Below are 26,311 nucleotides of genomic sequence, written 5' to 3'. Positions count from 1 at the left end.
CTGCAAATGACAGCTGTAGCAGAATTCTAACATATTGTTAGTTAATCAAGCACTTGATCATGTTGAAAAAAAAAAATACCTCCATATTTGGACCCATCGTCAGTCACTGCATTTAAAGACAGGTTAGTCTGAATGTATCCTGGATTTACCACAGTGACGTCAATGTTATGCTGTGCCATCTCAGCTCGCAAGCAGTCAAAAAAGGCTTGTGTAGCATGTTTAGATGCTGAATCTGGGAAGAAAAAAAATCATCAGCTAATTGTAACAGTTCATGCATGTTCATTATACCCAGAAGTCTTCGGGCATCTGCGTTCCATTACGTATAATAGGCGTAACGAAAGCTGCGTTCCACCACTCACTTCCGCGCTTCCTCATTCCGTCTAAAGAGGAAGCGCAGTAGTGAGTCATGAAACACGGCTTTCCTTGCGCCTATGACGCGTAATGGAACGCAGATGGCCCGAAGACTTCTGAGTAAGTTAACCCCCCCTATCCCGTGGTCACACGGGAAGTCATTAGACTTCATTTGAATTTTGAATTTGAGTAGTTTACTACTCGAAAGCCCATCCCTGGTTGCCAGTGGCACTGACACTAGTGTTTATTGATAATGTGATACAGGATGAAAGCAGCTGAATAAATTCTGATGTATTTAGAGACATACTGTCTGCTCAAATCCAACTATATGCAGTCAAACTGATTAGGCGCATTTCATGATACAGATGAACAATGATCCAAAACATACAGCCAATTGCAACCCAGGAATTTATTAAAGCAAGTAAGTGGAACATTCTTGAATGGCCAAGTCAGTCACCTGATCTTAACCCAATTGAGCATGCATTTCATTTGTTGAACACTGAACTTTGGACAGAAAGGCCAAAAAATAAACAGCAACTGAAAGCCACTGCACGGGATGGGGGGGGGGGAAACAACTGACACTGCAGTGAGGGGCCCAGGGCTTATGGGGGCCCTGGGCTCCCACAGAGGGCAAGAAAGGCTGCATGTGCTGGCTGTGGGCCTGTGGCTCACTAACCAGCACACTGTGTTCCAGCACTGAGAGAAGAGTGACATCAGCGCTTGAACGTGGGGAGCAGATGAGTGAGCCCTCTACAGCGGACTATGTCTGGCTATAGGCTACCTATACTGGGCCATCACCTATACCTGGCTACCTATACTGGGGCTGGAACCACCTATACCTAGCTACCTATACTGGGGCACCACCTATACCTGGCTACCTATACTGGGGCTGGAACCACCTATATCTAGCTACTTATACTGAGGCACCACCTATACCTGGCTACCTAAACTGGGGCATCACCTATACTTGGCTACTTATACTGGGGCACCTGTACCTGGCTAACCTATACTGGTGCACCACCCATACCAGGCTACCTATACTGGGGGCATATACACCAGGCTACCTACACCAAGGCACCACCTATAGCTGGCTACTTATACTGGTGCAACCTATACCTGGCTATTTATACTGGGGGCACCTATACCTGGCTAGGGCAGGGGGCCGAGCTGAGACAGAAGGGGACAAGAGGTAATAAAGGGGGATAAAAGAGGCACAGGGAGAAAAGAGATAAGACGGGAACATGAGGTCACACAGAGGGACACAAAAGAGGCACAAACTGGGGTGAGACAGAGAGAGACAAGAGGCACAGGAAGAAAAGAGGGGGACAAAAGAGAACGGATTAAGGATAAGAACAAACCTACAAGTCCCTATCTCATTTGTTAACTGGGGACTACCTGTATTTTTTTTAGTATTTGGCTCCACCCACAACATGCCATGGTCACGCTCGCTTTCTTCAGTGTCGGAGCCATGCACTGTCACAGGACCCCTAGTGGACGGATCGCACAATGCCTTCCAATCGGTTTCAGCACACAGACCATGCAAGCTGTGGTCGCAATCGGTGCGCAGAAACCGCTGGAATTTTGGCAGCAGACCGACTAGAAGGGAGCCTGTGAGTTACGGTAATTACAAATTACACACTATTTCAGGGTATAACTGCCACCACCTCTGTTATCATGGGACAGAGGCACCCACTGACTGGCTGAGTCTAGACCTGCAAATAAAAACGGCTAAACACACTCTATTCTGTCTAGCTAGCAACAATAGTAGCGACTCTTCAGAAGTCAGGGTTCAGTTTGTGCGGCTGAATAGCAGGGTAGCTGAATAAACAAAATGACGTTAGCGTTGTTTATTAAAACACAATATAAATAATTAACCACTTCACCACTGAGGGGTTTTACCGCCTGACCACCAGAGCAATTTTCACCTTTCAGCGCTCCTTCCATTCATTCGTCTATAACTTTATTATTACTTATCCCAATGAAATGAACTATATCTTGTTTTTTCCGCCACCAATTAGGCTTTCTTTAGGTGGGACATTATGCCAAGAATTATTTTATTCTAAATGTGTTTTAATGGGGAAATAGGAAAAAATGTGGGAAAAAATTATTATTTTTCAGTTTTCAGCCATTATAGTTTTTAAATAAAGCATGCTACTGTAATTAAAACCCATGAAATTTATTAACCCATTTGTCCCGGTTATAAAACCATTTAAATTATGTCCCTATCACAATGTTTGGCGACAATATTTTATTTGGAAATAAAGGTGCATTTTTTTCAGTTTTGCATCCATCCCTAATTACAAGCCCGCAGTTTATAAAGTAACAGTGTTATACCCTCTTGACATAAATATTTAAAAAGTTCAGTCCCTAAAGGTAACTATTTATGTTTTTTTTTATTGTATTTTTTTTTTTTTAATTACAAAAAAAAAATAAAAATTGGGGAGTGTGGGAGGTAATGAGTTAATTTATTGTGTAAATGTAATGTTTGTATATGTAAAATGCTTTTAGGGTGTAGTTTACCATTTGGCCACAAGATGGCCACAGAGTGTTTGTTTACATGCGACCTGTAAGCGTCCGGAAGGACGCTTACAGGAAGCAGTAGGAGGCTGAGAGACTCACAATGATCTCGCTGTTTCTGAAAGAAGCAGCAGATCATTGCGGGGGCTAGATCAACGAACGGGAATGGATTTTCCCGTTCATTGATCTCCGGGCGAGCGGGCGGCGGCGTGCACGAGCGGCGGGTGCGCGCGCACGAGCGGCGGGAGCGCGGACAGCGGCGGTAGCGCGGAAGTTACGGATTTCTCCGTCCCTGTTTTTTTAGGGTGAAAAAAGGGACGGAGAAATCCGTACGCGTGGGGGTAAAGTGGTTAATATATACAGAAAATCATTAAAATCAACAATTATAGAAACATTAATAGCCAGTATGAAAATAAAAGGGAGAAAATACTTAGAGTTCATGGAAATATGTCTTTCTGGGAAAACTCATAAAGTTCTTGGTTTCAGTTCAGTAGCAAAGCCCAAACAAGCCAGATGCCAGCATGTCCTCAAGCTGGCAAGGATGTAATCCGGATGATGTTTCAAAATGGAGGGCATTCATTTTGAGTCCTCTGCCATTCTTATACCCCTGATCCAGTAGGAGAGAGTGAAGGCGGGAACCGCACACCCCCTTAGAACATGAGATGAGTCCTCCCCCTTCCCCTGGGGACCGAAAATCATATATGACTATATATGGGCTCTATCTCACAGAGCCGTAAAGGTCTGGGCAGATTTACTTAGATTTACAGAGGACCATCCATGGAAACAAAGTGAAAGAACCAGCGTGCAAGGATGCAAGAATGGAAACAACCATGTATAAAAAGGTGCTGTGGAAGGCAAAGAAATGAGGCTGCAGCTTACCGGGGAGGATGAGGGATGGCGTTTGCGGGGCACACCTTTCCCTTGCCTGACCCTCATCCTCCCCGGTAAGCTGCAGCCTCATTTCTTTGCCTTCCACAGCACCTTTTTATACATGGTTGTTTCCATTCTTGCATCCTTGCACGCTGGTTCTTTCACTTTGTTTCCATGGATGGTCCTCTGTACTCTACCATCCTCTGATGTTATTATGCACACTACATAATTTATATATATTTTCAGTATTGTATGAGTGTGGCTGACACCTTGTCTGGGGGTCTTTGGATTACTACCTCATATTTATTTGATTAGCTCAGTACTTTTCTATTATATATACTATATAGGAGGTGTATTTACAGGCATTGCGGTTTTGTGTATTATCTGCATTTTTCAATATTATCATGGAGTGCCCCACTGTTCATTGCTTTTAGTGTTTTTATTGATTTTTTTGTACTGAATAAAGACTAATTACATTTTTTGATACATTGATTGAGTGGTGCGGTTTTTTAGGGAACTACCTGTTCTTGTTTTGTGTATCTTATATCCTATATTCCTTTATGTTGATAATTCTGCATAGCTTTGTATCATCTGGATTCCAAGTTTGCTATCTCCTCGTGGTGGGTCCTAGACAATGTCAAGTAAGGGAATGCGTTTTGGGGTGAAGTATGGTGGGGACTTTATGGGCCCTGAGCTGTTACGGTAGCTATAAAGGCCTGACCGGGACACTGAACACAGTGACTAAAGTGAAGTGAATACTGTGTCGAGTTGCAAGTCTTCCATTAAAAGTCTCCTTGGGTGGTGGATCAAGGAATGCTGGCTAGATATAGCATGTACCGGGGTAACCTGGGGTCGACCAAAAACTAGCTCTGCTGCCTATTAAAAGTTGAATTCCGAAGGCTAAGGGAAGGAAGCTCTACAGAAAATCAGTGTGCCTGGAAGCTTTAGGTGGCAGCCCCACCACCAGGATCGGGTGCTGAAGGCTAATAACCCACACACAAATAAAATTATTACTTAAACTTTGTATCCTCTGGAAAAATGGCAACATTACTTTCTATTTCATCTACCAGGCCATTGATAAATAAATTGAAGAGTAATGGACCCAGTAACGACCCTTGTGGGATCCCGCTGCTAACAGTCACCCATTTTGAATCCAATGGCCACAACTCAGTGCTTTCTTTCCACTAGTCAGCTCCTTATCCATGTACACAGATTCCTCCCTGTCCCTGCATCCTCAACTTCTACAATAGGCTGTTGTTCAAAAATCCTCTGCACTCCTTTCATCAGATAAAAGCATAAATCCGTATATTGCATCATCATAGAAAATAGCAAAAATATGGCAGCATGCAAGCTAGCAAAAATATGGCAGCATGCAAGCTTAGTAAAAAAAATATGGCAGCATGCAAGCTTCTACAATAGGCTATTTTGGGGAACAATACTGATGGCGTTTGCAAAGTCCAAATATATTACTACACTACACTACACTACTACAGTTTTCCTAATATTCACGTTAGCATTCCCCACCTCATAAAAGCTGAGCATGTCAGTCAAATAAGCCCTGTTCTTGGTAAACACATGTTGATGACGAGAAATTAGTTTATTCTCCGGTATCCCTTAAGAAACCAGTTTGCACATGACTGATACTAAGCTTACATGTCTATAATTTTCCAGATATTTTTTTTTACCAGTCTTAAATATTGGGAAAACATACGTTCTATGCCAGTCCATTGAACCTGTCCCACTTGAAGAGAGTCAGAAAAGATTAGTCAATAATTGAACTTAATTCCATTGAAGGGACTCTGAGCTCAGGCTCAAAATGGAATTAGGACTTACTTGGGGCTTACTCCGGCCTCCCCGTAGCCCGCGAGGTCCCCCGGCATCCTCCTGGCTCCTCTCCAGGTCCCGCTGGTCGGCTCTGTTAATCGGAAACTTCGGCCTGAAGTCACCAGTGCGTGCCCCTGCCTACCTGTCATCATGCTGACTGGACATGCACGGTTCTCTAAGACTGAACTGTGCATGCTCTGGACTCTCACACCGGCCTGCGTGACGGCGTACGTGCGACCACAGGAGCTAAGTTTGGAGCCGCCAGCGGGACCATACCAGTTGCCTGGTAGCCATGCAAATCTACTTGGCTGCATTGGTGTCTGAAGTACACCAGGAACAAGCATGCAGCTAATCTTGTCAGCATATGCTTGTTCAGGGTCTATGGATGAAAGTATTAGAGGCAGAGGATCAGAAGGACAGCCAGGCAACTGGTATTGCTTAAAAGGAAATAAATATATCAGTTCATATCACTCTCAACTCGGGTTCACTTTAACACCAGAAAATGCATGCCATCAGGGACCGATGTATTACAAGTTTTGATTTGATTAGGTCTTGCCTCACCTTACTTCTTTGTTAGGTGTTTGATATTTAAATTGTTAGACTGGGAACCTTCCACATCTGTAATATGCAAAAGATGTCTCCCTTGTGAAGAAAGGCAAAGCAAGAATTGAATAGCTCTGCCTTACTTTGGTCATCCTGCATTGAGTTTCCTACCTCATCTTTTATGGGTCCTGTAAAGTCTACCTTTTTTTTTTATAAAACGTTTCTGGATTTGATTTCCTATCCCTAGGGATTTTATTTTCAGCGTCAATCTTTGCCAGCCTAATTGGTTTTTTTTTTTTTTTGGTTTTTTTTTTTTTTTGGTTTTTTTTTTTTTTTACCATTTTTTGCACTCCTTATAATTGCTACATGCAACATCGGTCACCTGCTGTTTTAAGGCCTTATAAGCATTCCTTTTCAGCTTACTGTAATTTTAAATCTTACCTTTCTATTCATCAATAGATGCCTTGTTTTATTCATAGAAGTTTTGTTTTCTTATGAGATATATTAACTACAATACTCTGAGAACATTTTTAAATGTTTGCCATTTCTATTCAGTGTCCTTCCCTTGCAGTATACTATCCCAGTCCACAGAATTTGGTGTATCCCTGAGTTGATTAACTTTACTTTTCTAAAATTCATACGTTTACTTGTTCCACGGCCTGTTAATCACAAGATCAAACATTATCATATTGTGATCACTCTTCCCCAAAATGTTCTTGAACCTGCACATTTGATACATTGTTTCAGAGTATTAATTTCTATTAATTTTATAAGCCTCAGCAGTTTGAGATTGCTAGATGACAACTCCAAGCTTTACCATTTTGCCAGCAACATCTTAAAGGGACACTATGGCGAAAAATTGTAAAATTTAACCACTTGAGGACTGCAGGGCTAAACCCCCCTAGTGACCAGGCCATTTTTAGCAAAATTGGCCACTGCAGCTTTAAGGCCAAGCTGCAGGGTCGCACAACTCAGCACACAAGTGATCCCCCCCCCCCTTTTCTCCCCACCAACAGAACTCTCTGTTGGTGGGGTCTGATCGCTCCCCCATGTTTATTTTTTTTAAAATAAATATTATTGTTTGTCGTTTTTGTTTAAAAACCCGTTTCTTTAAGACCCTTCCCTCCCTCCCTCCCTCCCCACAGCCAGCCAATTATGGCGATCGGCTGTCATAGGCTTCTGCCTATGAGAGCCGATCGCTCTCTTGTCCCCCATGGGGACAGCCGTGTCACATGGCTGTCCCCAGTGCAGCGCTGCTGCTCATCGCAGCGCTGCACGTAGTAAATAGACGGCGTGATCGCCGTTTAACAGTCTCCCGAGCGGCAATAGCCGCTCGGAGACTGAAGGCGGGGCGGAGCTCCGCCCTCCGAGCATGAGATGCACGCGCACCATGCGCGCGATCTCATGCAAAACAGAGCCCCAGGACTTTACGCCAATTGGCGTTAGGCGGTCCTGGGGCTGCCGCCATGGCCACGCCTACTGGCGTGACGCGGGCGGCAGAAGGTTAAAATATGTGCAAACATAGACAAACAAGAAGTACGTTTTTCCAGAGTAAAATGAGCCATAAATTACTTTTCTCCTATGCTGCTGTCATTTACAGTAGGTAGTAGAAATCTGACAGAAGCGACAGGTTTTAGACTAGTCCATTTCTCCATAGGGGATTCTCAGCAAGGCTTTTTACTCTTTATAAAGATATTCTCTAAAAAGGATTTAAACAATGATGCTGGCCAGCTTCCCTGCTCGCTACACAGAGCAACTGCCATTCACCAAGTGCTTTTGAAACTAAATAAATCCCTGAGAATCCCCACATGAAGAGATGGACTAGTCCAAAACCTGTCGTTTGTCAGGTTTCTACTACCTACTGTAAGTGACAGCAACATAGGAGAAAAGTAATTTATGGCTTATTTTACGTACTTCTTATTTGTCTATGTTTGCACATATTTTAAATTTTACAATTTTACCATAGTGCCCCTTTAAGTGTGGATATACTGCTCAGCAACAACACATTACATTAACATTCTCACACTACTTCACATCACAGAAATGTACACTGTAAAAGAAACTTTCATGCTTTATACATTAAATGGATCAAAGTTCTCCATAAGCAGTTACACAAAATGTTTCTATCTGAAAAGCAGCAGCAGAAATAATGCATTAAACAGCCCTCACAACCCAACATTTCTCAATAAAAGTACAATAAAAAAAACTAATACAATCTATTCTATATGGTTCCATAGTAGTGTTTGCTGGTAGAGGATCATAAATCTGGTACAACAAACCAATGGACAAAGGATGTTCATTTTTACATACTTTTCACCCATTTCTCTTGGTTGTGGTCAAAGAAAGCTATTGAGGAATTAAAAATGTCCCCTTCGTCTCCTACCTTCTGTAAAGCAGATACTGTAAGTAGTAATAGAATTGTTAAAAAATTCTATTGACATCCGATTGTCTGGGCAACCATGCTCCCAGAGATTACAGGAGGGAGCTTGGCAGTCTAGTCATGACAGTTGGTGATGTGACCAGTTTTTAACAATTAAAAAGTATAGGCAGCAATTTTTAGTCCATCCTCCTACTTTGCAGACGGGCTCTGGATAGCACATTTCCATACTACTAAAATTGTGACTGGAGATGGTTAATGAGATGCTAATACTTTTGACTTGATGCAAATTGTAAGTTAAAGATGCACTGAGATGTAAAATTTAAGATATATAGGTTTACATTTTAGTGCATCTCGATAAATTACAATATCATCGGAAATGTAATTTATTTTATTGCCATTAGACACAGAAAGATATATTCCAAGTGTATTTTTTCAGTTTGCTAATTATGGCCTACAGGCAATGAAAACCCCAAATTAAGTGTCTCTGTAAGACAACTCACGGACGTGGCTGCCAATAGCTCCGTGCAGCCGCGCACTACCGCGTTGTCTGGCGGCATCCCCAGCTTCCCTCTAGACGTGAGCCGGTGCCGCGCGGCCCCACGAGATCCTGGGCGAGCGCGCACGGGCAATGACAGCCTTTATAGGCTGAGGAAACGGGTGTGAGACTGGTCAGCTGACATAGCGATCAGCTGACCTGGAGACAGCCTCTGATTGGTTGGAAAGTCAGGGCGGGCTTACTATTCCCTCAGGTATTTAAGTCCTGCTCAGTCAGTTGTCCAGTGTCCGTTATAGCTTTCAGGTCATGGAGCGCTGGACCTTGCTCTGCTACTGAGTCTAGTTATAGTTCTGCGGTGATAGATATATGCAGCGTTTGCTATATATATATATATATATATATATATATATATATATATATATATATATATATCTCCTTTAGTCAGTATTGTATATTGTATTTTGTGATTGAATTTCTGTGTTCGACCCGGCAAGCCCTCCACTTTGATTAAAGTTTCATCCCTCTGTACTACAGTCATCTGATACTCGATATTGACCTCAGCTAGCCTAACGACCTCGTCTCTGTCTCATCCTTAAACTGGACCTCAGCGATCTGACTTATGTGTATGACCTTGGCCCGTTTAACGTTTTAGCACCTGCCTCAGCCTACTGTACCTTAGACATCTCATTTCCAGTGCATGATCCTAGCCCGTTATTGACATTGCTCTAGCTTAGTCCCTTTGTACTGCATATATCCGACTTCACGTGTATGACCTCAGTTTACGTTCTGACCTCGATTATCGTATACTTACTGTACACTTCTACCAGCGTTACAGTCTCAGAAAACTAGAATATTACATAAGACCAATAAAAAAAAATATTTTAACAGAGAAATGTTGGCTTACTGAAAGTATGTCCATTTACACACTTAATATTTGTCTGTGGCTCATTTTGCATGAATTGGTGCTTTAATGTGGCATGGCGTGGAAGCCATCAGGCTATGGCATTGCTTAGGTCGAAGCCCGGGATGCATTGATAACAGCTTTTAGCGCATCTGCATTTTTGGTTATGGTGTCTCATCTTTCTCTTGACAATACCCCATATATTCTCTAAGGGATTTAGGTCACACAAATTTGCACGCCAATCAAGCACAGTGATACAACTGTCATTAAACTGGGCATTGGTGCTTTTGGCAGTGTGGACAGGTCCTGCTGGAAAATTAAACCAGCATTTACATAAAGTTTGTCAGCAGAGGAAAGCATGAAGTGCTGTACAATGTCCTGCTATATGGCTGCACTGACTTTGGGCTTGATAAAACATAGTGCATCAGCAGATTATCTGGCTCACCAAATCACCTCTGACACTGGACCTCAAGAAATTTGTATTCTGTGCCTATCCACTTTTCCTCCAGACTCTGGTACTGTACTTTGATTTCTAAATGTAATGCAAAACTTACTAAAAAAAATGGCTATGGACCACTGAGCAACAGTCCAGTTTCTACTTAGCCCAGGAAAAACACTTCCCATGTTGTCTCTTACTCAGAAGTGGCTTGATACAAGAAATGTAACAGCTGTACCCCATGTCCTGGATATGTCTGTGTGTGGTGGCTCTTGAAGCACTGACTCCAGCTGTAGACCACTCCTTGTGAATCTCCTCCAAATTATTGAATGGGCTGCATTTCACAGTCCTTTCAAGGCTGGTAAGTACTGTTGCTTGAGCACGGTTTTCTGCCACTTTTTCCCCCTTAAACTAAACTTTCCATTAATATGCTTGGATAAAGCACTCTTAACAGCCACCTTCTTTAGCTATGATCTTTTGCAGCTTACCCTCAAAAATAAATGTTTGAAATACATCACTCAAGGGTCCTGATTCACTAAACCGTGATAACTGATATCACGGTCATGCTAGCGTTTAGCGCGCGTTATAACATGCGTAACCTTTTGCAAATTTTCATGCAAAAATGTGCATTAACGCGCGCAAAAGTTACACGCCTTAACGCGCCCAAAACGCTGGCGCGACCTTGATATCAGTTATCACGGTTTAGTGAATCAAGCAAAATGTGATAATGATTAAATGCAAATATATGAGATTCACTTTCTGAATTGAATAACTGAAATAAATGAACTTTCAATGATATTCTCATTTATCGAGATGTACTAGTTCATATGTACATTTGTTCCAGAAAATGCAACCTAAATTACCTGTCACTTCTGTCAGATTTCTACTACCTATTGTAAGGGACAGCAACATAGGAGAAAAGTAATTTATGGCTCATTTTACTCTAGAAAAAAATGTACTTCTTATTTGTATATGTTTGCACATATTTTAAATTTTTTTGCCATAGTGCCCCTTTAATTTCTATGTAGCTATCACTTACAGCAAGTGGTTTACAATCTGATAGTTCCTACCTGCTACCAACAAGTTTTGGACCATCGGATAAACACTTATTGCAAGTGATACTGTCTAGAAAAAAAGAACTCTGTGACACATGTACAACCTATTTATAGGTGCACATATAAAATGTGCAGTTTTTCAACACCGTGCCCCTTTAGGCTTCACGCTTATTTTGAAAAATTGAATATTTTTTCACATTAAAATTTGCAATTAATGAAAGTCTATTGGATTTTGCATGCAATATGAGAATTTATGCTGCATGATGTAAGTTTTTTTTCTGCACATGCAATCTTTTTTTTTTCTTCAAAGTTTAGCAGAAGAGCAATTCTTCATTGATCTTCATTAGATGTGCAGCAAAAGTGTTTCTGCATATTCCTATGCAACTTTTAATAAGCGGGAACCCTACTTTATTTTTCTATAGTTTGGAAATAGACCATTCAAAATCATCAGCTTCATCATCTGTTCCAAATCCAACTAGCATAAATTTGCATTTTTTTCTGCATCAACTGGAAATTAGTAGTATTTTATTGACCTTCTCTGATTGTACATTTAAGGTTGCCCTTTACTGCAGACAGGAAGAACAGAGATTGTATTTAATTACCTTGGTCAGGAACTCAATATTATGAAACACACTGATGTCTTAACATGAACATGGATTTTGAAGTACTTACATGCAGAACGGAATGGTATGCTTATTTTCCCTTGTACACTGCTAATTGTCACAATATGTCCTCTTTTATTTGTAATCATTGATGGAAGGAGAGCTGGGAATAAAAACAAATAATCACTGATCGAAGAAGAGATGTAAAAAGCACAGATCACACAATCACTGATGAGCTGGAAAAGACACTAAGCACAGTGTATCATAAAGCAAAAGGGGGAGGGGGTAGCGGGGGGAAACAAAACACAATGTACACTGATGGAAGCATATTGAATCATATTAACGAAACAAGACTGTAAGGGCTAGCGGACCCGCTGCCAGTATGCATGTGGCAGCGGGCTCTGCTTCCCAGGCTCTCACCTCTGGTGTGCTGCCAAGCGGGGCAGTGCGGACGGCGAAGTCCGCCGCGCAGTTGCTTCCTGTGGGGTCCCCTTCGCCGGCCCTCGGTCGCCGCATGGCGCGCGCGAGGAGGCAGGATCTTTATGCCTCTAGACGGGGAGTCAGCTGACCCGGCCGGTCAGCTGACTCCGGCTGCTCTGGTGATTGGCTGGGGCTCTGGGGCGGCGCTGGGCAGCTCTTTGGCTACATATAGGACTTGCTTGTCAGTAGCGGGTTGTCTGCTGTCGTGAATACATCCGTGTTGGCGCTCAGACCTTGGTTCAGTTTCCTAGGTGTTGATACCAGGGACGTCACACCTTAGATTAGGATTGTATTTGTATATTTACCTGTGTTTTGACTCTGGCTATCCCTGACTACTCTTTACTCTAATCACTCTTGTACTTCTGCCTATCTGATTCAAGTTGCCGACCCTGCCTGTTTACCGACTCTGAATCAGCCTTCTGTTTCTGTACTGCTGCCGCCTTCTCTGTTGCCAAACCTCTGCTTGTCTGACCTTTCTCCTTTCAATGGAACGTCTCCCACTGTAGGGTTATCTCTGAGGCTTGCCTCTCCGAGACGCCTGCCCTAGCAGACGATTACTGCCAGGGGCCGAGATTCCTCTTTTTGCCTGGTTTGAGGATCTCACACACGGGGTTCCCATTCAGAGGTAACCACACCTCTGAGGAATTGCCGTGTGGTGGATATTTCCACGATCTTGTGAATTATTGCTGTCGTTAGCGTTATTTACTATGTTAGGTGTCCGGAGGTTAGTTTCACTTGTATTATTGGTGATTCTGCAAATCATCAATAATCAGGTGATATCTGCATTATTGGCGATACTGCAGATCACCAATAATCAGATACTCTCTGTTTGCTGACACCGATCCTTACAAAGACTTGTAAGGTCCCGTTGTCGCTTGAGCGGGAGGCAAACCACTAGCGGTTTTGTAAATGTGTTACATGCAGTGGTTTGCCAGTGATTCGCTATCGCGATTAGCATGCATACCACGCTAATCGCAATCGCTCCAAAACCGCCGCAGTGCCCAGTGATTTTTCTGCGTTATCGCGGGAAAATCACTCCCGCAAAACGGCGTTTTGCGATTCTTGGATGTGAACGGGCCCTAAAAGACAAAACAAGACTGAATCATTGACAAAAGAGCTGGGAAGAAAAAACAATAAATGACTGTACAGTAAACTCCAACCAGTCATGTTTGGGCTCAACTCACTGGCCTCTGAATTCCCCAGACTTTAATACAATCAAATACATGAGTGCCTCAATTGACATGTTCAGTGACTGGATCCACCACCATGCACCCATCAGCAACTGTTTGATGCACTGCAGTTTGCATGGCTCCAGATACCACTGAAGGTGCCCACTACTGATCCAATCTTTTTTGTCTAATCTTACCATTTCTATGTAATATAAAGGGATATAGATATATAATAAGGGATATATATATATATATATATATATATATATATATATATATATATATATATATATATATATATATATATATATATATATATATATATATATATATATATATATATATATATATATATATATATATATATATACACACAGTGGAGGAAATAATTATTTGACCCCTCACTGATTTTGTAAGTTTGTCCAATGACGGCATGGCGCCAGGTGTGTTGCTGACAGACTGCTGTGTACTCCTACGTTTACTGCCTGAGGAAGCGGGCTCATACCCGCGAAACGCGTTGTATATCTATACCCTGGAGTGTACAAATAAACTGATTTTGATTATATTACACAGTTTTGTGTCTGCTTGGAGGGGGCGGTTCCACCACAGCCTCCTCAGCTATTTTTAATATTTTAATTACTGTTTTTATTCTTTTGGCGCCTCTGTTCAACTTATATTGCAATTGAGTAGAAGTGTCTAACCACTCTGTGGGAGCCAGAACTCTTAATGGTTGGTAGGGGTTCAAAAACTTATTTCACTCAATGAAATGCAAATCAGTTGCTATCTTTTATTTAAGGTTATTTTTTCGATTATCCTTTTGATGTGCTATCTGCCACTCTTAAAATAAACCTACCATTGAAATGATACTGTTCTGAGACTTTTCATTTCTTTGTCATTGGACAAACTTACAAAATCAGTGAGGGGTCAAATATTTCCTCCACTGTATATATATATATATATATATATATATATATATATATATATATATATATATATATATATATATATATATATATATATATAAATAACACATATATATGGCAACCATAACAGCCATCTAGCATCTTACAAAGTCCCTCCCATAGCATCTGGCAGCCATTGCATGCAGTTATTCCGGATATTAGGAGGTGACCATCATGTTTGAAATAAAAAAAATTATGTATCCACAGTATATAATAGAAACCTCTTTCTCATTCCAAAACTGGAACCTCTGTCAGCACATTCTTTTGAAATAACTCAACAAACTGTTCCAGTGCTAACTGGAGTACATAGAACTGATGAGTGGGAATTATTTTGAACCACTGGAGTCTTGGAATCCCAAGCAACAACTTTTTTTCTGCATCACTGCAAACAAAAATATTTATGTCATTTCCTGATAAAGAAAGGCAGAAAGGTTATCCCCTTTGACTCTTAGTAACTAATGAAAATGAGACTGCTCCTTTCATCCATTCGAAGCTGCCAGGTTAAACAACTTTTTGTGAGTCCTTTACTTTTTGCCATCGGAATTTTTTTACTAGTCAAAGGCTCTTTAAGCTCCTGAAACAAACAAACAAACAAACAAAAAAGTGGAACCTATGGATCCCTTGGCAGGAAAACTTAGGTTTGGCATAAGTGTTTGTTATGGTCCATTACCTGTCCAGACGAGGTGGCTGGTACGCACGGATAACGGCAGGCGCACAGTGCTGCGTTGTAAGGGATCGCGTTATTCTAACTTGCTGCACACAGGCTTTGTATTACAGTCTATGTCCAGTTTCCATTGCAGTTCACACTCATTGTAATGCATGTATTTTGCAACCGACCACTGTGAACCTAGCCTAGAGGAACTGTTCTCTTTTAATAATTGTACAATTTTGTTAAATATTTGTATTGCTCTTTATTTCTGCATCATATTAACTCCTGAATGGGTTTTATTGAGATTGTCAAGTCATTAAAAAACACAGTGCTGACCCAGTGTTCTCCCCAGAAAATGTTTCCAGCCGGGTGGCATGAAAAAGTAGCCGGGTGGGGCGAGATGAAAGAATGCAAGGCCGGTACTTCTCTGCTTACAGCAGAAAAGGAGGTGAGCCGATGACAGCCGGGTGGTCACCAAAACTAGGCGGGTGAAGCACCCGGCTAAAAGAGCCTGGGGAGAACAGTGTGACCGATCTAAAAGCGCTCTTCAGTGTGTCTCAGCCCTAACTCAGAGACAGACAGGCTTTAGCCCTCTCTTCCTGCAATTTTACTGCAAACCTTAAATACATTTGGTGTAATTTTTTGCTGAATTATACAGGTAATCTCCATCCTGAAAATATATCTTTCTTCCCCCACCTAGGACTAATGGTGCCCATACATCTAGCGATTTTGCAGTACGGTTCGATTCAACCTTTTTATCGAATCAAGAAGGTATCGAGGGAGAATCGAGTGTGTTCCAGAGTTCCCAATCGATGAAAAGTGGCTGATGATAATATGTCGAATCGACCAGCTTACTTAATCGAGCAGGATGCAAGATATTGGTTGATCGCACAGGAATCGGCTATTGTTCACATATAATTTGATCGAGTTTAGCATTCAGAGCATGGAGACACAACATTGGTCAGATCGATTAGTGAAGGTGAATCGCATAAGAATCGCTTGTATGTGGGTCACTAGTCGATCGACTTTTCAATCAACTATACCGAAGTTGATTCCCAAATAAAGTTGATCGCTTTGTTGATTGAATCAGAATCGCTAGATGTATGGCTACCTTTAGTAATTTGCACATAGGGCAAGTTCATATCGGCCTTTGCATTCCCTGTGACAGCAGGAGAAGAAGCGTTTGGCATCAGTTCCCGTCGTTCGGCAAACGCATTGTGTTTTGATCCCCACAAGGGGATACGAAAGTGCCACGGTTTCCAAAACTCGGATGCTACATTTAGAGTCCAGGGAAAAACAGGATGACTGGAAATTGAGCAATTAACCACTTAAGGACTGCAGTCATAAAACCCCTTAAGGACCAGAGCCTTTTTTTCCATTCAGACCACTGCAGCTTTAACGGTTTATTGCTCGGTCATACAACCTACCACCTAAATAAATTTTACCTCCTTTTCTTGTCACTAATACAGCTTTCTTTTGGTGCTATTTGATTGCTGCTGCGAGTTTTACTTTTTATTATATTCATCAAAAAAGACATGAATTTTGTCAAAAAAATGACTTTTTTACTTTCTGTGCTGACATTTTTCAAATAAAGTAAAAATTCCTATACATTTGAGCGCGAAAGTTATTCTGCTACATGTCTATGATAAAAAAAAAAAAAAACATTCAGTGTATATTTATTGGTTTGGGTAAAAGTTATAGCGTTTACAAACTATGGTGCAAAAAGTGAATTTTCCCATTTTGAAGCATCTCCTACTTTTCTGAGCACCTGTCATGTTTCATGAGGTGCTAAAATTCCAGGATAGTATAAATACCCCCCCCCCCCCCCCAAATGACCCCATTTTGGAAAGAAGGCATCCCAAAGTATTCACTGCGAGGCATGGTGAGTTCATAGAAGATTTTATTTTTTGTCACAAGTTAGCGGAAAATGACACTTTGTGACAAAAAAAAGGGGGGGAAAAAAAGTTTCCATTTCTTCTAACTTGCGACAAAAAAAAAAGGAAATCTGCCATGGACTCACTATGCTCCTCTCTGAATACCTTGAAGTGTCTACTTTCCAAAATGGGGTCATTTGTGGGGTGTGTTTACTGTCCTGACATTTTGGGGGGTGCTAAATTGTAAGCACCTCTGTAAAGCCTAAAGGTGCTCATTGGACTTAGGGCCCCTTAGCGCAGTTAGGCTGCAAAAAAGTGCCACACATGTGGTATTGCCGTACTCAGGAGAAGTAGTATAATGTGTTTTGGGGTGTATTTTTACACATACCCATGCTGGGTGGGAGAAATATCTCTGTAAATGACAATTTTTTGATTTTTTTTTTTTTACACACAATTGTCCATTTACAGAGATATTTCTCCCACTCAGCATGGGTATGTGTAAAAATACACCCCAAAACACATTATACTACTTCTCCTGAGTACGGCGATACCACATGTGTGGCACTTTTGTGCACCCTAACTGCGCTAAGGGGCCCAAAGGCCAATGAGTACCTTTAGGATTTCACAGGTCATTTTGCGACATTTGGTTTCAAGACTACTCCTCACGGTCTAGGGCCCCTAAAATGATAGGGCAGTATAGGAACTCCACAAATGACCCCATTTTAGAAAGAAGACACCCCAAGGTATTCCGTTAGGAGTATGGTGGGTTCATAGAAGATTTTATTTTTTGTCACAAGTAAGCGGAAATTGATTTTAATTGTTTTTTTTCACAAAGTGTCATTTTCCGCTAACTTGTGACAAAAAATAAAATCTTCTATGAACTCACCGTACTCCTAACGGAATACCTTGGGGTGTCTTCTTTCTAAAATGGGGTCACTTGTGGGGTTCCTATACTGCCCTGGCATTTTAGGGGCCCTAAACCGTGAGGAGTAGTCTAGAATCCAAATGCCTCAAAATGACCTGTGAATAGGACGTTAGGCCCCTTAGCGCACCTAGGTTGCAAAAAAGTGCCACACAAGTGGTATCGCCGTACTCAGGAGAAGTAGTATAATGTGTTTTGGGGTGTATTTTTACACATACCCATGCTGAGTGGGAGAAATATATCTCTGTAAATGGACAATTCTGTGTAAAAAAAAAATCAAAAAATTGTCATTTACAGAGATATTTCTCCCACCCAGCATGGGTATGTGTAAAAATACACCCCAAAACACATTATACTACTTCTCCTGAGGACGGCAATACCACATGTGTGGCACTTTTTTGCAACCTAGGTGCGCTAAGGGACCTAACGTCCTATTCACAGGTCATTTTGAGGCATTTGGATTCTAGACTACTCCTCACGGTTTAGGGCACCTAAAATGCCAGGGCAGTATAGGAACCCCACAAGTGACCCCATTTTAGAAAGAAGACACCCCAAGGTATTCTGTTAGGAGTATGGTGAGTTCATAGAAGATTTTTTTTTTGTCACAAGTTAGCGGAAATTGACACTTTGTGAAAAAAAAACGCAATACAAATCAATTTCCGCTAACTTGTGACAAAAAATAAAATCTTCTATGAACTCGTCATACACCTAACAGAATACCTTGGGGTGTCTTCTTTCTAAAATGGGGTCACTTGTGGGGTTCCTATACTGCCCTGGCATTTTAGGTGCCCTAAACCGTGAGGAGTAGTCTAGAATCCAAATGCCTCAAAATGACCTGTGAATAGGACGTTAGGCCCCTTAGCGCACCTAGGTTGCAAAAAAGTGCCACACATGTGGTACTGCCGTGCTCAGAAGAAGTAGTATAATGTGTTTTGTGGTGTATTTTTACATATACCCATGCTGGGTGGGAGAAATATCTCTGTAAATGACATATATTAGATTTTTTTTACACACAATTGTCCATTTACAGAGAGATTTCTCCCACCCAGCATGGGTATGTGTAAAAATACACCCCAAAACACATTATACTACTTCTCTTGAGTACGGCGATACGACATGTGTGGCACTTTTTTGCAGCCTAGGTGAGCTAAGGGGCCCAATGTCCTATTCACAGGTCATTTTGAGGCATTTGTTTTCTAGACTACTCCTCACGGTTTAGGGACCCTAAAATGCCAGGGCAGTATAGGAACGCCACAAGTGACCCCATTTTAGAAAGAAGACACCCCAAGGTATTCCGTTAGGCGTATGGTGAGTTCATAGAAGATCTTATTTTTTGTCACAAGTTAGTGAAAAATGAAACTTTGTGAAAAAACAATAAAAATCAATTTCCGCTAACTTTTGACAAAAAATAAAATCTTCTATGAACGCTTCATACACCTAACAGAATACCTTGGGGTGTCTTTCTAAAAAGGGGTCACTTGTGGAGTTCCTATACTGCCCTGGCATTTTACGGGCCCAAAACCATGAGTAGTCTGGAAACCAAATGTCTCGAAATGACTGTTCAGGGGTATAAGCATCTGCAAATTTTGATGGCAGGTGGTCTATGAGGGGGCGAATTTTGTGGAACCGGTCATAAGCAGGGTGGCCTCTTACATGACAGGTTGTATTGGGCCTGATCTGATGGATAGGAGTGCTAGGGGGGTGACAGGAGGTGATTGATGGGTGTCTCAGGGGGTGGTTAGAGGGGAAAATAGATGCAATCAATGCACTGGGGAGGTGATCGAAAGGGGGTCTGAGAGGGATCTGAGGGTTTGGCCGAGTGATCAGGAGCCCACACGGGGCAAATTAGGGCCTGATTTGATGGGTAGGTGTGTTAGGGGGGTGACAGGTGGTGACAGGAGGTGATTGATGGGTGTCTCAAGGTGTGATTAGTGGGGGGAATAGATGCAAGCAATGCACTGGCGAGGTGATCAGGGCTGGGGTCTGAGGGCGTTCTGAGGGTGTGGGCAGGTGATTGGGTGCCCTAGGGGCAGATAGGGGTCTAATCTGATGGGTAGCAGTGACAGGGGCTGATTGATGGGTGATCAGTGGGTGATTAGATGGCAGAACAGATGTAAACAATGCACTTTGGAGGTGATCTGAGGGTAGGTCTGGGGCAATCTGATGGTGTGGGTGGGTGATCAGATTGCCCGCAAGGGGCAGGTTAGGGGCTGATTGATGGGTGGCAGTGACAGGGGGTGATTGATGGCTGATTGATAGGTGATTGACAGGTGATCAGTGGGTTATTACAGGGAAGAACAGATGTAAATATTGCACTGGCGAATTGATAAGGGGGGGTCTGAGGGCAATCTGAGCGTGTGGGGCGGGTGATTGGGTGCCCGCAAGGGGCAGATTAGGGTCTATTCTGATGGGTAACAGTGATAGGTGGTGATAGGGGGTGATTGATGGGTAATTAGTGGGTGTTTACAGGAGAGAACAGATGTAAACACTGCACTTGGGAGGTGATCTGATGTCGGATCTGCGGGTGATCTATTGGTTTGGGTGGGTGATCAGATTGCCCGCAAGGGGCAGGTTAGGGGCTGATTGATGGGTGGCAGTGACAGGGGGTGATTGATGGGTGATTAATAGGTGATTGACAGGTGATCAGTGGGTTATTACAGGGAAGAACAGATGTAAATAATGCACTGGCGAATTGATAAGGGGGGGGGGGTCTGAGGGCAGTGATTGGGTGCCCGCAAGGGGCAGATAGGGGTCTAATCTGATGGGTAGCAGTGACAGGGGGTGATTGATGGGTAATTAGTGGGTGTTTAGGGTAGAGAACAGATGTAAACACTGCACTTGGGAGGTGATCTGACGTCGGATCTGTGGACGATCTATTGGTGTGGGTGGGTGATCAGATTGCCCGCAAGGGGCAGGTTAGGGGCTGATTGATGGGTGGCAGTGACAGGGGGTGATTGATGGGTGGCAGTGACAGGGGGTGATTGACAGGTGATCAGTGGGTTATTACAGGGAAGAACGGATGTAAATAATGCACTGGCGAATTGATAGGGGGGGGGTCTGAGGGCAATCTGAGCGTGTAGGCGGGTGATTGGGTGCCCGCAAGGGGCAGATTAGGGTCTAATCTGATGGGTAACAGTGACAGGTGGTGATAGGGGGTGATTGATGGGTAATTAGTGGGTGTTTAGGGTAGAGAACAGATGTAAACACTGCACTTGGGAGGTTATCTGATGTCGGATCTGCGGGCGATCTATTGAAGTTCACAGTGGGACGTTAAAGTCGCACGTTAAAACAGCATTTAACGCAGAATAACTCACTGCAATGAAAAATCAATGCCCTGTTCACAGTGCACACGTTGCGTTGGTGTCTAACGCTGCACGTTAAGTAAAAGTACTGCATGCAGTGCGTTATACACGTTATAAGCTGCGTTGGACTGTTTGCACATGCTCAGTAATGACTTGGAAGCATACTTTTCATTGCCTGTATTTTTTACTGTATCTGCTGTATCCGACGGTAACGCTGCGTTGCCACTTTTTGGGCGCGTTGCGTTGTAAGCTTGTGGTGCGACTTTAACGTGGCATCAAAACGCAACGTCCCACTGTGAATCTAGCCTGACTGTTTAGGTAACGAAAGATTCTCTGAAACTTTCGTTGGTTTTCCAATCCTGGAGGACTTTTAGAAATGCCATCTACTGGTAAGTTTAAATGGTAATTTTTCATTTATTTTTCTAAAATCTATGTTTATGTGATATTTTACAATATTATAATTTATTTCTTCTGACTGCTATTGGTGTTGTGGAGGAATTATTTTTTTTCCTTCAAGGATAATATGGTCAATCCTTGTAAGGTTTTTTTTTTTTAATTCCTTCTGCTTAAACATCACCATTTCTGGTTGTATTGTAATTTTATGATATTGTAATTCATAATTTACAATACAATTACTAATATTTTTTCTTTATCAACTACTTTCAATTAAACTAGCAAAATACTACATTCAAACTATGCAAAAATGTAAACCAATGTCTCTGTTTTATTTAACTTCATTAATCCGAACTCTTATCGGAAATATAGCTATTCCATAGTTAACGAACAAATGAGAAATAATATAGACCCCTTGTGATTACATAATTTGGCACCACAATGAGAGTAGTTACAACAGTGTTTCTAAAACCAGTCCTTGTGTCTTTACAACGGTGCATGTTTTCCAGTCAACCTCATCTATGAACTGGTGGGGTAACAATTGTTTGCGCTACGTGGAAACAATGCTACATGACACAGTAATTGACCCAAATGTGTATACCGTCTTTCCCCAATCCGAAAATAAGGCTAAGCTGGGGGGGCACTGTGTGTATTGTGGAGGCTTTTAATGCATCTCCCTTCTGGCTGTGTACCCCTCCATTACAAGTAATTTCTCCGGTGGTGGCGGCAGCGACATGGTATTCAAGCTATGAGGGTGCCCTTTGACCCTCACGCTGCACGCAGTACGCTTTGCCGGCTTGCTGCTGACGCTCCGCTCATGTAATCAATGCGTGCCTGGCACGCATCAGCCAGCCACACGATTATGAAAAGAAGGGAACGCAAGCGCAAAGCCGGCAAAGCATACTGCGTGCAGCGTGAGGCTCAAAGGGCGCCCTCTAAAACCAGTCCTTGTGTCTTTACAACGGTGCATGTTTTCCAGTCAACCTCATCTATGAACTGGTGGGGTAACAATTGTTTGCGCTACGTGGAAACAATGCTACATGACACAGTAATTGACCCAAATGTGTATACCGTCTTTCCCCAATCCGAAAATAAGGCTAAGCTGGGGGGGGGGGGGGGGGGCACTGTGTGTATTGTGGAGGCTTTTAACGCATCTCCCTTCTGGCTGTGTACCCCTCCATTACAAGTAATTTCTCCGGTGGTGGCGGCAGCGACATGGTATTCAAGCTATGAGGGTGCCCTTTGACCCTCACGCTGCACGCAGTACGCTTTGCCGGCTTGCTGCTGACGCTCCGCTCATGTAATCAATGCGTGCCTGGCACGCATCAGCCAGCCACACGATTATGAAAAGAAGGGAACGCAAGCGCAAAGCCGGCAAAGCATACTGCGTGCAGCGTGAGGCTCAAAGGGCGCCCTCATAGCTTGAATACCATGTCGCCGCCGCCTCCACCGGAGAAATTACTTGGAATGGAGGGGTACGCAGCCACAAGGGAAGTGCAGTTAGAGCCTCCCCATACATAAAGTGTTTAGCCAGCCCCCCCCCCCCCCCCCCCCCCGAAAATGAACCCTAGCAAATATATCACCCAAAAAGAATATAAGCCAGTGTCTTATATTCGTGGAAAGACGGTAGGTGAGGTTGCCATCAGAACATGCACCGTTGGGGATTAACTTTAAGAAAAACTGAGTTAGGAGTGTTTTAAAGCCCCATACACACACTCAGCATGCGTTCTTTTAGGCTCTCACAACTTCTGTTGTGAAATACGTAAAATAAACCTCTTGCTGTAGTTCAATCACCTAAGAAAAGACTGTCCAGAAGTTAAATCAACATTTGGATTGACTTCTTATCAGATGCTTGAACAAAACATAGCTATTTTTAGGTGTTTCACAATCAAAGTTGTGAGAACCTACAAGACCACTGTTCAATGTGTGTATGGGGCTTAAAACTCCTATTGCACTGCTACTTACCCACGTGGGCTGTCACGTCAAACTTCTGTGCTGTACCTTTCATTCTCTGTTCTCCTTTACTTCTTCATATTTACATCTTATTTTTTTTTCCTCCTCCTTTTGTTCACTAATGTTTGTTCTTTTGATCCATGCCCATCCTATATGTTATCTTTTGCACAATATTTATCTGTTCTGTTCTCCTGTGTCCTTCTCCGTTCCCCTCCCTGACAACCTTTTCTTTACGTGTGTAAATACAAATAGCGTCATTATTAGGTACTTCATAGAATGAGATCATGTTCATTAGCATATCTCTAATCTCCTGCACGACTTCTGTATTGTTGGCTTTTGAGGAACTCGTTGTCAGCAAAAGCCAATAGCAATTTTGTGCAGGAGCGTAGATGCCTGCAGTTTAACCTGGAGTCGTTGGATTATTTGAGATACTACTGCATTATCTGTCTTAAAAAGATGCGAAAGAGAACAGGTAGGGAAAGTAATTGAAAACTAAACCAGGAAAATAGGAAATCTGTGAAATTTCCGCTATTAAATTGTAGGTGCACGAAAATAATACGATATAAGGGAAGGTAAAAGGGAAAATGACAGAGTATTATGGGGGAACGAGAGAGGGGTCACATATTTATGGATCCAGTGGGAATTAAGAGAAATCCATGTCCTGACAGCTGCCAATGGATAGATATAATTATTATGTATATAGAATCAGATTGCGGTCAGTACTGCATATGCTGCGTCAATGCAGATGGGCACATTGTCATATGGGCTGACCTATGTTTCCTATAGACTAGGACACTTATATGCAAAATTAAGACACCGAAAGGAGATTATATATTTTTTTCTTCTTTCTTTACTCAGCTCTGAGCTAGAAAATTGGAAAATGAATTTAGGGGAGGGGGACGGGGGCGGGCAGGGTTTTTTGGGTTCTTAGGTCATTAGTAGCACTGTGGTCCCCAGGGTTTGGGAACCCAATAGAAGTAGGGAAACATTTGTGAGATTACCCTATGGAATGAGAGTGCAAAGCTCAAAAGCCTTTTGTAAAAAGGCAGAGGTGGACAACGTCCATACTAAAGATAGACGGACAGTATTCTCTGGGAGGTATGCACCCGAGGTGAGAATATGTGAGTGGGAAGAAAGAAGTGAGAGTGTGAGAGTGAGGGGTGTGGGGTGGGGTGAGGACGGGGGTTCGGGGGGGGGGGGATCTGGGGAGAAGCGAGCAATATCCAAAGAAAAAATATCAATCTTAATATGTCCCTGAAGGCTCGAGGTCTGAATAAGCCAGAGAAGCGGTCCTCTTTGCTCCAGGAGATGCATAAATCAAGGGTTAAAGTAGCATTCATACAGGAGACCCACTTTAAAAACGCTGAGCATCCTAAATTAAACCAATAAAAGATACCCCAAGGCCATTTATAGTAGTGCGGAAGACACAAAGAAAAGAGGGGTCGCCATAGTATTCGCCAGAGGAGGTTTTTTTTTAGAGGATATAGGGACTCACAAGGGAGATTCCTGTTAGTAAGGGGAGTATATAATTCACGGACGCTAACCCTGGGTACATTTTAAGGATCCTTGTTTACTCCATGCTCACACAGACCTGGGAGTTGGACGATACCTCTGTAGTGATGGGCCGAACAGTTCGCCTGGCGAACCTCTCTGGGCCTCTTACTACTTCCGGGTCGCAATGACCCGGAGTAGTACGCCTGCGCTGCCCGGCGGAGCGCGTCCTAGATCGCGCTCCTGTTGCCGGGCACTCTCTGCGCATGAGCGTGACGTCACTCATGACGTCACGCACATGCGCAGAGAGTGCCCGGCAACAGGAGCGTGATCTAGGACGCGCTCCACCGGGCAGCGCAGGCGTACTACTCCGGGTCATTGCGACCCGGAAGTAGTAAGAGGCCCATGGATTTAGAGATGTTCGCCGGCGAACGGTTCGGGAACCGTTCGCCACATCTCTATACCTCTGTGTGCTACCTTCCCCTCGGAGCCTGTGCAGATATTTAACGGTACCCGGCAGGGCTGTCCCCTCTCTCCACTGATATTCGTGCTGACATTAGAACCATTCTTGAGAAGAATTAGAGCAAACCTAGATATAAGAGGGATAGAGGTAGGGAATAGAACGCATGAGGTCGCTGTTTATGCAGCCGACCTTTTAATTTTTCTCACAGGCACTAAGGTGTCCTTACCTTGTTTAATGGCGGAATTTATACGATATGAGATGAATTGGGCTAAATGTGAGGCCCTGGGGGTCGCTATGGAACAGGGTGAGATAAACCAACTAAAGGGAAATTTCCCCTTTAGATGGGTAAAGCCCACACTGAAATATTTGGGAATAAATGTCTCCCCAGACATGCAGAAACTGTATCAAAGTAATTATAAAGTTATAGCACAAGAAGTGAAAAAAGATCTGACTAGATGGAACAGACCTGAATTCTCGTGGTTTGGCAGAATCAGCATTCTAAAAATGAATGTCATGTCGAGACTGCTACATGTATTCCAATCCTTACCAATTAGAGTCCCAAAGTTTTTCTTTGACACGCTGAGAAAGTATTTCCTGAGATTAATCTGGCCCGCCAGACCACCATGTATTAGCTATAAAATTACGACGCAGCCTAAGGAGGAAGGGGGCTTAGCGGTC

General features: G+C 42.8%; 1 protein-coding gene across 5 annotated transcripts in view; it reads right to left on the bottom strand.

Annotated features, from left to right (window-relative positions):
• Window positions 1–26,311, bottom strand: part of DHRS7B (dehydrogenase/reductase 7B) — a 184,679-nt gene that overhangs the window by 11,283 nt on the left and 147,085 nt on the right. For 4 of the 5 annotated variants that reach the window (XM_068244902.1, XM_068244899.1, XM_068244900.1 and 1 more), the window contains exons 5-6: window positions 12,046–12,138; window positions 80–232 (exon numbers count right to left, since the gene is read on the bottom strand). In XM_068244902.1, the coding sequence (XP_068101003.1) occupies window positions 80–232; window positions 12,046–12,138 (246 nt within the window). The remainder of the gene's footprint in view (window positions 1–79; window positions 233–12,045; window positions 12,139–26,311) is intronic. The other variant, XM_068244903.1, reaches the window with a different exon arrangement.

This window comes from Hyperolius riggenbachi, chromosome 7, assembly GCF_040937935.1.
Source record: "Hyperolius riggenbachi isolate aHypRig1 chromosome 7, aHypRig1.pri, whole genome shotgun sequence".
NCBI classification, from domain to species: domain Eukaryota; kingdom Metazoa; phylum Chordata; class Amphibia; order Anura; family Hyperoliidae; genus Hyperolius; species Hyperolius riggenbachi.
This window is presented reverse-complemented; position numbering and strand designations above follow the sequence as displayed.